Here is a 16,160-nt window from a genome sequence, read left to right as displayed (position 1 = left end):
TCAAATCTTTGCTTCTGGGGGTCCCTGGAACAACATATTTTGAGATGGGGGTCGGCGGCCAAATATTTTTTTTTGGGGGTCCTTGACATGAAAAAGTTTAAGCACCACTGATATAGAAACATAGGTTTTTCAGAAAACTGTTGGGATTTATAGGAGACATTTGTAGAATCGGCTTCAGGTCTCAATGGGTTAAACTAAAAAGAAATTAATAAAACAATTTTATTTTATTCAATAGCAAAAATAGCGAAACAAAATAACCAATCTACGAGCTCGCAACACGTCACTTCATAATGTGTTGTGAGCCATATAATAATCGCTAAGAAGATCATCGATAGTTGCACATTAGTTATTTCTGTACATTAGTGCAAGTAAAATTGAAAAAAAGAAAACGGGTTCATGGTGCTCTAGATACAAGTCTCATCTTTGGTCGGTAGTACAGATGAACAATATTCAGTTTGTTCAGAGTCTGACAGTAACAGTCCATCTGAATAGCAAATGAAATCAAAGCGCCGCGTATCGAACGCAGCAGCACAGCTGCGCTTGAATAGAGAAAACTGATTACGTTTGGGACCGTAACTGCGGTTGTAATTATCGGTCTCGATTGATAAAGCGCACTTTTCACATACCTACATAAACATGAGTATTTTAAAATCCAGCGGGTGCTCTGAATGAAAACAAAACATGTTTTTTTACCGTCCCCCCGTCCGCCCACATCGTTTGGGAGGAATGGCTGTTAGTTTGTATGCTCCATGCTCCAGAATGTCATTAAACTGGAGCCCTTAATACCCTTGGATGATTTTTTTATTGTTTTTTATGTTGCAATCCCTGCCTGATTGCTTTCTTGGCCAGGGCTCCCTACCAGATTTGAATATCATTGGCACTTCACCCGGTGGAATTGATGTTAGATCAGCGTTGATTTTGTCGACTAAAACTATGACGAAAAATGATCGTCGACTACCTTCTTTCACTGACGAAAAGTAAATGAAAACTAAGCTACGATGACAAAATATATTGACAATTTTGTCAACAAATAAAAACTAGACTAAAATGTTAGTGAGGGACGAGTGGAGAAGAGATCCAGTAGAACTAAAAGACGAGTCATTTTATGCTTGGTTGCGCTCGGGTTTTGCGCTCTGAAAATAGCACAACGCGCTGCGACGCGTTGTGAGCTTGTAGATCGGCTATTTTCAGCATGCAACCAAGTGTAAAATCAGACATTACGACGCCATCAAGGCACCGCCAAAATACATTTTAGTCGACTAAATCAACTTAAAGGAGTAGTTCACCCAAAAAATGACTTTATTTTCTATCAATTGCACACCCCATGAAGCCTTGAATCCATGGATTTATTTGTGTTTTTGTCTTATTCCTAAGCTAATAATTTGATTCCTGTCTCCTACCGGCTAATGTATCCGGTAGGAGACACAAAGTAGATTCTTTGTGTCTCCTACCGGAAATACACCCGGGCATCAAATTATTGGCTTAGGAATGCCACAAAAACACAAATAAATCCATGTATTCAAGGCTTCATGGGGTGTGCAATTGATAGAAAATAAATATTTTTTTGGGTGAACTCCTCCTTTAATACATTACAATTTGGGGGTCCTTGACGCGAAAAAGTTTGAGAACCAACTGATCTAACGAACGAACCCCCTCTTCCTCCTCCTAATCTTCCTCCCCAGTTCGACGGGATCCACGTGGTGAGCGGCTCGCTGGACACGTCCATACGGGTGTGGGACGTGGAGACGGGGAACTGCATCCACACGCTGACCGGCCACCAGTCTCTGACCAGCGGCATGGAGCTCAAGGACAACATCCTGGTGTCGGGCAACGCCGACTCCACCGTCAAGATCTGGGACATCAAGACGGGCCAGTGCCTGCAGACGCTGCAAGGTAAGAGAGAGGACCCTTCTGTGTGGATCAGAATCACATCACAGGGTTTACAGGTGTTAATCCATTAAGACCTGGAACTGTGTCATTTTTAGATTTGAGCTAAAAAGCATTATTTTACACTTTGGGCTATTCAAAAATAGCAGATATACAAGCTCATAGCGCGGCACCGAGTGCCGCGCTACGAGCTTGTAGATCTGCTATTTTTGAAAAATCGTGAAAATGTGTGCAAATCTTTGAATATATATATTTTTAAAGCGAACATTTTTAACTCAAATCTTTGCTTCAGAGGGGGTTCCTGGAACAAGATATTTTGATGGGGGTCCGCAGCCAAATACATATAATTTTGGGGGACCTTGACATGAAAAAGATTGAGCACCACTGATATAGAAACATACGTTTTTCAGAAAACTGTTGAGATTTAGGAGACATGTAGAATAGGCTTCAGGTCTCAATGGGTTAAAGCAGTGGGAAGAGGGAGGATAGAGGTAAAAGCATGAGAAAGGGAATGAGATAGAAGACAGGTTGTCCGTCTGTCTGTCTGTCTGTCTGTCTGTCTGTCTGTCTGTCTGTCTGTCTGTCTGTCTGTCTGTCTGTCTGTCTGTCTGTCTGTCTTTCATTCTGCTGTGATCTCTCTGGCTGTGTCCCAAATGATTCACCCAATCACTGGACCAGGGGTCTTCGCCGTTTTTCGGCCCAAGGACCCCCTTAGCTTAGAAAGAGATGAGGCAGGGACCCCCCCCACTACTTATTGTATAAAACTGTGTTGCAGATTAAACCTTTTCATGGATTTCATAGATAGTTCGATTCATGCTAATGTGTATTTTCAGATAGTTAACCTTTTAAACCCTCAATATTTAGTCAACTTGACCGTTGGCTTTGTACTTGGTCTGCTCTTTTTCCCTCTACGCCAACTCTCCGAAAATAGCAGATCTACAAGCTCACAGCTTGTAGATCTGCTATTTTTGGCTATAATTTTACCTATCTCACAAAGATTTGGCGGTGCCCTTGTGGTAACTCTGAGGACCCCCTAGGGGTCACGGATAAAGACCCCTGCACTAGACCCATCATAGAGAGTTCTATGTAGAGGACTATATAGTGAACTCAACTCCTATTTTTTTCTATAAAGACCTGCCCAAAATAGGTATACCAGGTTGAAAGTGGTTAAAACGTGTCAGATGAATATCTGCATTTTTCTTGCAGTGTCATGCATGATGGTATAGCAGGGTTTGCGATGGTGACCATCAGTTTAAACCTATTTTTCATGGTGCTTTGTGAGATTAGATGAGTCCACTATAGGACTATAAGGTTATAGGTTATAATTCTCACTATACATTCGCAAAAAAGCACTTTTTGCAAATGTTTTGAGGAGACGCATACTTTGAGGAGACACATACTTATAAAGGCCTTATTTTTGTACCTTTCGCAAATTAATCAATGCATTAAATTAATCAATATATTCAATTAATATACAGTATGTAATCACTTTATTTTGTGTTTTTATACAGTGCAAATAAACTAAATTTGCATTAAACTGGACAGAGGCCCTTGTGGTAATGTGAAATCACCATTTCAAATGTACTGTAGTTCCATTCTCACTTTACAGTTAAGTATAGGCTACAGGGGGAAAAAAATAGTTAATATCCCCAATGAACCGCTGAAATCGTGTACCAACACAACCCATAACAAAAGCCCAGCTCAGCTGCCTCTATTGAAAACACAGACTTTTAATGGACTTAATGGACCCAAACACATAGTGTGGGCCCTTTGTTTCAGATAGAGCCTAATGTTTAATAGTCTCTCCTCCATTAGCAGCGCTGGTGTCCCCATAGAAAGGCAAAAAAGACACAGAAATCCCAGGCTATTCAGCTGCCTCAGCAGCCAGCACAGCACAGAAAACCCTCCTCTGCACTTAAAAGATAAAATAAAATTCTCCGTTTATTGAACTTGCGAGAGCGCGCAAAAAGAGCCAAATGGACCCGTATGGTAGGCCTGGGCAATTAACGGAAAATGTATCACAAACCGACATTTAGAACCTCTTCAATTTAATCTAGCTCATGTTGTTTAATCGAACAATCGAGAAGCAGATTTTTGATTGAATTTAATAAAATGTTATACTCGACTAATTTGTCCGGTTAACCACATAACCTAGTAATATTGAGCCTGTAATATTTACAGAACAGGCCTGTACATAGAACTATGATGAGGACAGTGCAATTTTTTTAATAAAACAATCATTCATTCATCGTAAACGTTGGAAAAAACGCGAAAGTTTGAAATAATCGTGACATGAATTTGAAGTCGTATCTGCCCCAGCCCCCCCCCTACTACCGCGAGGGTCCATTTATTTGCTTCCGTTTTGCGCTGCTCTCGGGAGTTGAAATGAACTATGGATTTCATTGTGTGTGCCAGGCCTGTACGTTGGTTCTATATTCAACAACAGATCACTGTGGCAGAACAAAGGGATGTCTCTCTGTGAGAACACGGACGGAGATGGAGAGATTGAGGATGAGACTTTAGGGGGTGTGGGGGAGGGAGGATGCTGTCTGCCTTGTTAGATAGGGGCTATAACAAGGGGCTGTGGTTGGTACACTGAAAATTGTATGTGTCCTGGGGGGCGGGGGGGGGTGTTTAATGCAGCGATCCTGAACCTTGCTTTTTTTTTTTTTTATCTCTGGGACCCCAATCTACAGTGTGAAATTCTTTCTTTCTTTGTTTAGACGGAACAATACACATTGATGAACATTCAATGCATGCACGTGAATTCAATCAACCGAACGTGAACTCATGTAAACGTGCCGGATTTAGCTAGAATCTTCATTTCCATCCGCAGTCCCCACATAAAACACTACAATAACAAACGGAACAAACGCATAAAAAAAATATTTTAAGAATACCATAGGTTTTAACCCATTAAGACCGGGAACGCATCTGTGTCATTTTTTGATTTCTTTGGCTATTCAAAACTAGCAGATATACAAGCTCATTGCGCGGCACCGAGTGCCGCGCTATGAGCTTGTAGATCTGCTATTTTTGAAAAATCTTGAATAACATTTTTTTCGATTAAAAAAAAAACTGTCTCAGGTCTTAATAGGTTAAACTAAAAACCTAAATACCTGCTACTGTATAAAGTCTTAATACCCAAAACGACAAAATATCTAATACCTAATTTGACACGTCTAAGATTTTAAGTTTATGGTGTTCAGTGTTAATTTAACTCCGTTTGGACCCGACGTCGAGAAACAAGTGGCTTCTACAAAGGGCCTGTAGATGTTTGTAGGTCACCCAATCGGGGTCAGTGGGCAGTTGACGCAATTAATTAGTGTGTTTTTCTAAAGACGAGACAATGGGTTCCGACACAACAAGGCCCCCGCTTGTCAACGCAGCCAGTCACAAGGAAGAGGTAATGATGGCACAGGATGGCTTTGTTGTGGAAATAACGATGACAGAGAGAGAGCGAGAGAGAGGAGAGGAGAGGGGATGGGTGAGGCAAGAGCGGCCATGTCATGTCATGTGCTTAGTGAAATCAGCGCTCCGCACTGTAATACCACAGCCTTTGAACTAGCTGGAGAGAGAGAGAGAGAGAGAGCGGAGAAAGCTCGCTCACCCCGTGTAAAGGCTCCGAGGGGAAAAAAATAGTATATATTTTTTTCCTTCTGTTAAAATGGGTTTGGAAAGTAGGAAATAAATCATTTAGCTCTGTATGCGATGGCTACCATGGCAACTGCTGTAAAAAATAAATAAAAAACAGCCGGAGTTGTGCCAACAGTTGTTAGTGTTTGTGTTTGTACAGTAGACGATAATTGATTCTGTTTAGATTAGTTCATTTCATTTCATTAGGGACGGCTCCGGTCAACACGCGCGTGTGTGCAACAACATTTATACATATTATATAACTGTACACACACACACACACACACACAAACACTGCAGTCTGGTATCTATAGTGGAACCTCTTAACCTTTATCTCTCACTGGTGAAATTCTCTGCTTCATCTGTAGCCAGCAAGTAAATAAGAAGAGATTTATCTCATTGTCTTTACATGCCCGGTAATACATTGTCACACTATCCATTTGGCAAACATGACGGATCTTCAGCTGGGGGAGGGAAAAAAATTGAATTTTTGTGTGACAGAGTATAACTCCACCCGTAAGAGGGATGTATGTAGCTGTCTCCTAGTCAAATAGTTTGATGCCCACATAATGCTTGGATGACACGCTGGCACAAGCACACACACACCACTACCTTGTGTTTGTGCTCCAGGAGGGGGGTTTTTCTCCCTGCAGACGGTGTGCCCTCAAGCTAACACATCTACAGGCTGCTAAACCTGTCAACTCCTTCATTCCTCATTTGTTTTGAAGGGATACGTTTTCATTAGACTCACACGACTGTCTCTAAACCAGGGTTCTTCAACAGGGGGTCCTCAGATTTACCACGGGGGGGGGGGGGGGCACAGGGGTGCCAAATCTTTGAGTGATATGATAATGTTTTTTACATTAACCACTTGAACCCTAGCATGCCTATTCTGAGTGGAACATTAGCCAAAAAATAGCAGATCTACAAGCTTGGCTATAGGTTTGGTGTATAGGGGGGGAAAAAGAGCAGACTTAAGTATTGACGTTCAAGTGGTTAAATGTCTGAAAATACACATGAATCCAACATACACTGAAGTCTATGAAATCTATGAAAAATTCTCCAACACAATTGTATACAATATGTGTAGTGGGGGTCCCTGCTTCATCTCTCTCTCTCAACTAAGGGGTCCTTGGCCTGAAAAATGCTGCTCTAAACGCTTTGCTCTCAACAAGAGTACAACCTCCCAGCTTTCATTGTTCAAAACAGCTGCATTGCAGAACCCAATCCAAAGTCATTAGAGCGGCCCTCCATATTGGGGTAGCGACGGGATTGGTTTTCAAAGTTAGGCGTAGGTTTATTAGCGGACCTCTCTCGCTGCTATTCTAGCAACTACCGTGGAATTTGAAGGCAACTAGTCTCGCAAGACTGTCAGAACCACTGCCTTAACCCATTAAGACCTGAGGCGATAAAACAAATCTAAATCTTAACAGTTTTTTGAAGATTTTTCAAAAATAAAAAAGTTTTTTCAAGATTTTTCAAAAATAGCAGATATACAAGCTCATAGCGCGGCACTCGGTGCCGCGCTATGAGCTTGTATATCTGCTATTTTTGAATAGCCAAAGAAATCTAAAGTGACACAGATGCGTTCCAGGTATTAATGGGTTAAACATGTAATGTTGTTGTTAGTAGTAGTAATAAACACAGAAGCACTCGGGAGGAAGTGGACTAGGAAAGGGGAGGAGCCAAGCCCGAGTTCCTGTTTTACACACAAAAAGGAGTTTTTTTTTTACCTAGTGGGTACCCAGATTGGAAGGCAACAGATGCATCGGTAGGCAGAGGTACAGTACCTGATTGTCTGGCAACTATATTTTCATGATCGATTGACGTTTTTTTATTGACAAAGGCATATACCTTGAGTCATGAACATTAGTATTTGTACATACTTATCTGTCAAAAAGATTTTTTTTTAAAAAGGAAAAACTCGACAGCGTATTACCATTGTGGTCTAGCAGAGAGATGTACAGAAAAATCTGATCAATATAAATGTCTTCATACAGTTTCCAATAAGCCCCAAAACGTAATCCACATTGTTTCTTTTATCTCTTACTTCCTTCCGTCGTGTTTGTACTTCTGATGACTTCTCTTCTCTCTGTTTTCTTTTCATCACAGAGCAAATACGGTATACACAAACTGTATCATTCCTATTTCCCCTGCTTTCTCTCTCTGTGTGTGTGTGTGTGTGTGTGTGTGTGTGTGTGTGTTTGTGTTTGTGTGTGTGTATGTCTATATTTACTTACTTATACTTGTGAGGGCCAAATATCCCAACAACTATAGTAGAATTTGAGAAATAGACATTGTGAAGACAACTTTCCTGGTTCTCATAAGAGAAACGGTTGTTTTATAGTTAAAACATTTTTATTTTGGAGTTATGCTTCAGGTTGGGGTTAAGAATAGACATTTAACCCTTTAAGACCGGGAACGCATCTGTGTCATTTTATATTCAAAAATAGCAGATCTACAAGCTCGTAGCGCGGCACCGAGTGCCGCGCTACGAGCTTGTAGATCTGCTATTTTTGAAAAATCGTGAAAATGTGTGCAAATCTTTGAATATATATATATATATTTTTAATACATTTTTAGAATTGGCCTCAGGTCTTAATGGGTTAAAGTTTTGGTTAGGGTTGGAGTTATGCCTGATTTATACTTGTTGCGCACTGGTGTCGTGTCCCCGAGAAATAGCCGATCTACAAGTTCACAACTGCTTGTAGACAGTTGATTTTATTCAATTTGTCATAAAATCACCGTCATAAATTTGTTGATGTCCTCACAAGTAATACTAACGTCTCTCTCTCTCTCTCTCTCCCTCTCCAGGTCCCCACAAGCACCAGAGCGCGGTGACGTGTCTGCAGTTCAACAAGAACTTCGTCATCACCAGCTCGGACGACGGCACGGTCAAGCTGTGGGACCTGAAGACGGGCGAGTTCATCCGCAACCTGGTCACGCTGGAGAGCGGCGGCAGCGGCGGCGTGGTGTGGCGCATCCGCGCCTCCAACACCAAGCTGGTGTGCGCCGTGGGGAGCCGCAACGGCACGGAGGAGACCAAGCTGCTGGTGCTGGACTTTGACGTGGACATGAAGTGAAAAGGGGGCGGAGAGAGAAGAGAGAGAGAGAGAAGAGAAGAGAGAAAGAGAGAGAGAGACGGGGGGGAGGGATGCGTGCGAGAGAGATAAAAAGAGGGGGGATGTTGTAGAAAAACGTAGAGCGCCGTAGGGGGGTCCGATAAACCCCTTCACCCAGCGCTACAGGCTACCACCACCAACAACCCCAACCTACGGCCCTGTCCTGTCCTGTCCCGACCTCCCATCGGCATCCACCCCCCACTGACAAGAGCCCCGCCCATCTGACCCTAACCCCCTCTGATCCCTCCCCTGCCCGTAGGAGGCGGAGCCAGAAAGGGGTATGGGGGTTGGGCTTAGAAATGAAACGCAAGGGTGGGGGGGGGGGTGCGGCTAACGCCTGGTCCGCCGTCACCTCCTCCTCCTCCTTCTCCTCCTTCTCCTCCTCCTTCTCCTCATCCGGTCAGCTCGGGAAGGAAAGCGAAAGAGGGGCGGAGGAGGGAAGACAAAGGACCCCCTGCTCGTCCGTTTCCCACGAGGCCGAAAAAACCCTTCATGCCCCGGGGGAGTGACGGAGCGGCTTTCAACAGAGACTTGTTGACTCAAGCCTGGCGCTCGACATGTTGACATGTATAAAGATACAGTATATTATTTTTTACCCCCACCACCACCACCACCACCACCACCACACCCTGTTCCCCACCCACCCCTCCATCCAACCACACAACACCTTCACACTCAAAAAAAAACAAGCCAACCGTTAAAACCTTGGTGAAGCGACGTTAAGGAGAACGAAAGCGGGGAGGAGCGTATTTGTAGTAGATGAGAGGTGCATTGTGGGAGGTGAAGTTCTCTCACAGGTTTTTTTTTTTTTCTTTTTAGCTAGACCACAGAGCTGCTCAATGTAGAAGGAGAGGGGGGAGTCGTGGGGAGGGGGGGGTCAGGCTCTCAACTTGTCACTCCGGTTCCGTTTCCTGCTGTTATATAAAGTTAGTTGTGCACCGGCGTCACGGGCCGGAAATAGCCGACCTGCAAGCTCGCGACGCGCCGCAATGGCGACGCGTTGCGAGCTTATAGATCGGCTATTTTCGTCACCCGGCGCGCCGTTGCGCAGCAACCGAGGATAAATCGAGGCATTCTCCACTCTTGGGTTTTCCTTACTAGTTTTGACTCTTTGTTTTGTTTTGTTTTTCTCTCCTCACTATGTCACCCAAACACTCAGCTGTGAATTTTCAGTTCCTTTTGAACGTTCAGTTTGTCATAAGAAAAAGTTCAGTCTGTTTCTATTTTTATCGCGTACCGTTGCCAACCCGCAACGGATCCCAGTATTAGCAACCTGTGAGGTTTTTAGGTTTTGCTTTTCAAAGTGTCTCTCCACCACCTGTTTGTTTTTTTTGTTTTTTTGGCTGCTTGTCTTTTTTTTATTTTATTTTGTTTTGTTTTGAGTTCTGTTCTTTCCTCGTCCTTTCTTTGTGTTTTTCCTCATAGCTGGTCGGAGCACTGCCTCCTCACGAACCTATAAAATGCTGTCCAGGATTTTTCAAACAGTCGAGTTGTCGTGGGGCGCCGTGCTGAGGGGGAAGTCAACATGTGCTCTCGCTCGAAAGCACCGTGGAATACCCCCCCACCCCCACCCCACTCCCCCCCCGTTTCCCACTACCCTCCCCACCCCCTGACCCCTCCCACTCCCAGTGGCCAAACTGTATTTATGCTGCTAGATGAATGGAAACAAAAAAAAAAAGAAAAGAAAAAAGAGATGGAACTTTTATTTGCTGTGACGTTTTAGTCCCAGACAGAGAAAATTCCAAATTGAACTCTATAAAGTTTGGACTTTTTAAAGAGAGAGACACGCAGAGACACAAAAGAGAAAACGTGACAAAAGATAACATCCAACCTTTTTTTTTTTTTTTTTTTTAGTTTCTGTTTTCTGTTTTGTTTTATTGTCGTTTTTTTGCCACTGAAACTTGAGCCAAACGTGCCTCTACGAGGCGGAGAGGAGGGAGAGTGTCCGACAGATGCTGACGAGATGAGGGGATGTACTCCGTTTGTCCGTGTGTGTGCGTGCGTGGGAGTGTGAGTGCGTGTATGTTAGCATGTGAAACGGGCAAATTGTAAACACATTCCTTGGGACAAAGCTCTTTTCAGCCTGTTCTTTGGGGAAATGTACAAAATGCTGTGCGGACCGACTGGCGATTGAAAGCAAATGGACAGCTGTTGACGTTTAACAAAGTCCCCGTGACGGCAAGTGTCATGTCCAGGCGCGGCTGTGGTCCCGTTTTTAGACAAAAACGAAGCAAAAAGTGTGAAACGAGAGCGGACACCATCAAACAAAACATCCAACATCTGACAAGTGCAGTACAGTAGAGCGCCAGGAGTGTTAGCGCTACAAGTATTAACGTGTGTTTTTGCCGTTTAAAAAAAAAAAAGTTGCCGATGAGCGCGGCGACGAGGCGATTGCTCCCCCATTGGTTAGCGGTCTCATCATCGCGGTTAGCGAACGGGGAAACCCGTCCCGACGCGAGGAGACGGTCAAACAGAACCGTTGTAGCCAAAATATCGCGTCTCAATCTCCCCAAGAGTCACAACAACTCAAGCCGAACTGTGAAAGTGGTGTAACACTGTATATTAAAAGATGAAAAAAACAAACAAAAAAAAAGAAGAAAAAAAAAAAACATGAAAAAGACAAAACAATCTCGCTCTTATCTCCTCTCTCGTTGGTTGTTTTTTCCTCCCACCCCTCCTGTTTAATTTATGGTCTGGTTTAAGAAATCAGATACCGTTGCAGGTGTTTTATTTTTTCAGTTCATGTACAACTGCCTGGCGATAAAGACCAGAGGAAAAGAAAAAAACGGACAGAAAAAAAAAAACTCCTTTAAAGGGATTGTGTCTTTGTTTGATTCACTTAGAATTTTTATTTTCTTATAACTTAAGTGCAATAAAATGTGGGTTTTTCTTTTTTTCATTTCAAGCATTTCGGTTGTCAGTTTATTTTTTTGTTTTTGTTTTTTTGTTACTTGTGTGAAGGTGTCTCTCTGTGTTCAATAAAGCTAATTATTTGGTTTATTACATCCATGAAGGAATACTTGGAATGTTTTATGGCACAGTTCTCAATGATGAAACACTCAAATATAACAGATGAAGTCGGTGACCTAAAACGGAGTCAAGTTACAGTTTTACTATGTAGTGCATTCAGGTGTTGAGGGGCAAAAAGTGTTTAAAAAAACACTTAGTACTTGAGGAAATAGACAATCTATAAACTCACAGCGCGTCACATCACGACTCGTGATATTGTAGATTGGCTGGTTTCACTATTTTTTTGGAGTTGAAAGTGGTTAACCTGAAATACTATAAATTCTTGGAGGTGTATCATAATGTAATTCCTTTATGATTAGAAGTGAAGCAGGCAATGTGTGAGGGCTTTACAGATGACTGGTTGAAGATGGTCAGCTCTAATTTCACAGCCAGATGGCCATCCAACTTTTCTACACAGGACACAATGATTGGTACAAGGGCTCGGCAAGGTGACTTAAAATGAATAATCACCATTATTTCAAACTTTGTCTTCGATTACAATTAATGAACGATTATTTAAAAATCTAGGCAGGTTTGCTTCAGCTTATGGCAAGGAGTGGAAAAAACGGCACAGGTGAATATCTCTGCTGTCCGGCAGCAACCAGCTAACTCCAAAATGTTCATTTTTCAGGAAATGACATGACATGGAGTTGGGAGGTTTTGTTCATCCTTGATAACTACAGCTAAATGGACCTCCAAGCTCACAATGAGGTCAAAAAGGGGTGGAGCCTGGAGTCAGCAAAACCAGCTAACTCCACCCCCCTTTGCTGGACTTAGCTGGTTTAGCAGAAAGTTTGAGGATCCAATGGAGTTAGCTGGTTTTGTCAGAAGCACTTTGTAATACTTTTCATTGGTTAAATATTTTTTTAATCAACACACAGACGTAAAGGGTGTTCAATAGCACTGATTTATGGGGGAAAAAATGCAAAGGCGGAAAAATTTAGTTAGCTGGTTTCTGCCGGACAGTAAGGTGAACATTCTGCCATTAACATTTTTGACAATGTAATGTAAGTAAATGGTTAACAGGACTGGACCCAAATTGACACCTGAGGAATGTCCTTTGTCAAGGTTGTAACCAGCATAATGAAGCAGGTTATGTGAGAGCCTTTACAGATGACTGGATGAAGACGGTCCAATACAGAGCCAAATGGCCATCTAACTATTCTACACAGGACACAATGATTGGGACCATAATTGTACCCTATAATAATACAGCTAATTCAGTGGTTCTCAAACGCTTTTAATTCCCTCAAGTAACCCTGAGGGTCCCTGGACTCACTTTGGCTCCAAGGGGAGCATTTCTGCCTTTTAAAGTTTAGACAATGTAAATGGTGGACAGGACTGGACCCAATATTGACACCTGAGGAACACCTTTTGTCGAAATTTTAACAAACAAACAGAACACGCACATCCAACAAATGTAGGGCAGGTGCAGGAGCACAAAAGAAATAAATAGAAAGGGAAATAAACTGCAGAGCTCCCGATGACTCCCAAAGCACCATGGGAGCTGTTCTGCACAGTGCAGAATTTTCTCTTTTGTCCCAAAAGAGAAATTCGATGTCTCCCCGGGGCCCAAACTAGTGAAAATAGCCAATCTACAAGCTAAAACGTTCTGTCTAGACTCAAACCAATAAGTGACAGCTTGTGTTGGCAACAACCATTACGTCCAATTTGTGCTCGCCGGTACAACGGATGTCACACACCGGAAATAGCAGATTTAAAGCTCTCAGAATCGTCTTTATTGTCACATCACAGGTTTGCAGGTGAAAGAAGTTACAAGAAGTTTTTTTTCTCTCCATTTGTAGTTTTCATGAAAAGAAGAGACTGTGTCTTCTGCAGACCTGTCTGGTCTCAAGGTTTCTGCAAAAAGCAGCGATTGGGGCCAGACCAGAATGTGAATTCACGCGACCGGCAAGGTTTACCATAGCCTGGAAACCAGACAAATCTGCCATTGCAAAAAAAAAAAGCCCTCGGCAGATTTGGTCTGGCACCGCTCAGTTGGGATTAGATTTCACTCCCTCTGAAGTAGTGAGGGACCAATCAGTGCCCCATATGCAAATATGGGGCGGGTTTATCACCAGAGGCTTTTTTTTAATTTGCCGTCTTGGAAATGCAGGTTCCATACAGAGATTCCAGACTGATATCTACGCAGTGATATTAGTCTGGCCATGCCAGGCTAGGTTTGCCAGGCTAGGGTACAGCAGGAGAGGTAAAAAGAAAAACTGAATAGAATACAGGTCAAATAATCAATAATCAAAGATATATAGCCTACAATAATACATATCATTGCTGTCGGGCAGAAACCTTTTATCTCCATATTGTAACTTTTTGTGTTTTTACTATAATTAATGCCATACTTGATCACTACAGCGTCACACAAAACCGCGCTGCGTTTTGAGCTTGTAGATCTGCTACTTTTGCTATTTTTGAATTTGAATCCTGAAAAGTAACAGTTTTGGACATACTGTATGAGGTTTCCATCCGACAGACGACATAATAGCCTACATAATACACATAATAGCATGTGTAGTAGCAGGTATGTACATGATATTTAGAACATTAGCCTCATAATGCCAGTGAGCTTGTAGATTTGCTCTGGCAAGGCTCATACAGAGAAGTATCACGCTTCATGATGACACAGCATTTACCGCCTGTACTGTACACAGCATGACCCGCTGTACTGACGTCACACAGCTGCTCCCTGACCACCCGTTCTGAGGACAGTATGATTCAGGTACAGTATAATCATTTCTTTCATATCCCACGTATTCAGGGACACTTTAACGTACGTTGTAAAGTATAGAGTGGCTACTGTGTAAAACTTATTCACCTGTTGGAATGCTATAAAGCTAATAGTAGTTGTAATTCAGAATGCTTTCATTGGCAATTTAGCTTTTGAGTTTTATGCAGTGACCTACAATATACTGGCATAGTGATGACATTATACTGTATAGACAGTATGAGGAAATTGCATAAAATATAAATATAACTATAACTCAGAGGAGGGCTGTGGACGGTTCAGAAACCTGCCTACCAGTGACATCATCGGTAGGCAGGTTTGGCCATTGCAAAAAGATTTCAAACTGAATGTATTTATTGATGCAAGAACAATTGCTTCTATTTCAGTGTGCTAACTTTCCCCGGCAGGGAAAGGCTGTAGTTTCTAGCTTGGAAGACTGAACTGTCCACAGCTCAGATAGAACTAATTGATTTAACTTATTATAAAAAATAATTATACATTTTAATAATAATCAACACACTCGCACTGTGTCGCGATGCATCTGCTTGTAGATCTGCTATTTTAGATCTGCAATTTTTTAATTTGAATCCTGAAAAGTCAGTCTTGGACACCCAACAGAGACGACCCTCCTGACTTTCGTTTTTCATGTGCATCATGGTGGAGACACACACACACACACACACACACACACACACACACACAGTGCACCCCATTCGGATGCACACACACACACACACACACACACACACACACACACACAGATCTACAAGCTATTTTCCGGTGTGCAACACCGCATGCAACTACATACAAACTGGCATAACTCTTAACTCCAACAGCTAAACCTGACCTCTACATGCCTAACCCTAACCCCAGCCTGAATCCTCTCTTCAATTTAAGCCTAGCTCAAAACATCTTTAACCATAAAACATTTTTTTTCGTGTGAGGACCAGGCAAACTAACCTCACTATGTCTACTATACTTGTCTACTATACATTTGGACCTCACAAGTACAGTAATACAAGTACACACACACACACACACACACACACACACACACACACACACACACACACACACACACACACACACACACAACGAGAGAGAGAAGCTGCGGAGCTTCCAATTGTCTTGTGCTAGTTGCCTAGTGATAGCTCTCTCTCTCTCTCTCTCTCTCTCTCTCTCTCTCTCTCTCTCTCTCTCTCTCTCTCTCTCTCTCTCTCTCTCTCCCGCAGCAGAACAGGGTGTACATGTGGATTACAATGGCATTGTGTGGAGGCAGGCAGGCAGCACAAGCAGCACATGAATGGACATGCCAGGGAGTTTCCACTTTGGTTGACATGGTTGCCTCTCCATGCTTGTTTGTTCTGGCTGGCTCTCTGCCTCCGCTGGAGCTGGGCGAGCAGCCGTTCTGCTTGTCAGACTGGTTCTAGGAGGATGACGGGGATTAGCCATGATTCACTGTGTAGGTGAAGAAGATCCTCCTGTTTTTATAAGATGGATCAGAGAGTGGCACCTGGGCATGAGCTCCTCTGTGAGTTGGCGCGCATGGGTTCTGGTGGAGCCTTATACCAGTCTGCTTAATGCAGCAATCAGGAATGAATGAAATACACTGGTGGATAAAGTTCTCAACCTCAGCACTCAGAGTCAGTAGTAGATACTCCTGGTCAGATATTACTCAACTTACTCAACTTACAACAAGTGAAAGTTGCTCTGTCGAGTGCTCAAATTGGTACTCGAGTTAAAGTGGATTACTTGATGATAAAATG

The 16,160-nt window shown here is 42.8% G+C and overlaps 1 protein-coding gene across 5 annotated transcripts in view; it reads left to right on the top strand.

Annotated features, from left to right (window-relative positions):
• fbxw7 (F-box and WD repeat domain containing 7) overlaps window positions 1–11,654 on the top strand; it is a 269,250-nt gene extending 257,596 nt beyond the window's left edge. For all 5 annotated transcript variants that reach the window (XM_080415338.1, XM_080415339.1, XM_080415337.1 and 2 more), the window contains 2 exons: window positions 1,683–1,893; window positions 8,338–11,654. In XM_080415338.1, coding sequence (XP_080271464.1) covers window positions 1,683–1,893; window positions 8,338–8,606 — 480 coding nt within the window. In that variant the 3' untranslated portion in view covers window positions 8,607–11,654. The remainder of the gene's footprint in view (window positions 1–1,682; window positions 1,894–8,337) is intronic.
• The last annotated feature ends 4,506 nt before the right edge of the window (window positions 11,655–16,160 follow it).

Source organism: Gymnoscopelus braueri (assembly GCF_963280865.1).
Source record: "Gymnoscopelus braueri genome assembly, chromosome: 2".
NCBI lineage: Eukaryota > Metazoa > Chordata > Actinopteri > Myctophiformes > Myctophidae > Gymnoscopelus > Gymnoscopelus braueri.
The sequence above is the reverse complement of the archived record's forward strand: the minus strand, read 5'-3'. Positions and strand labels throughout refer to the sequence as shown.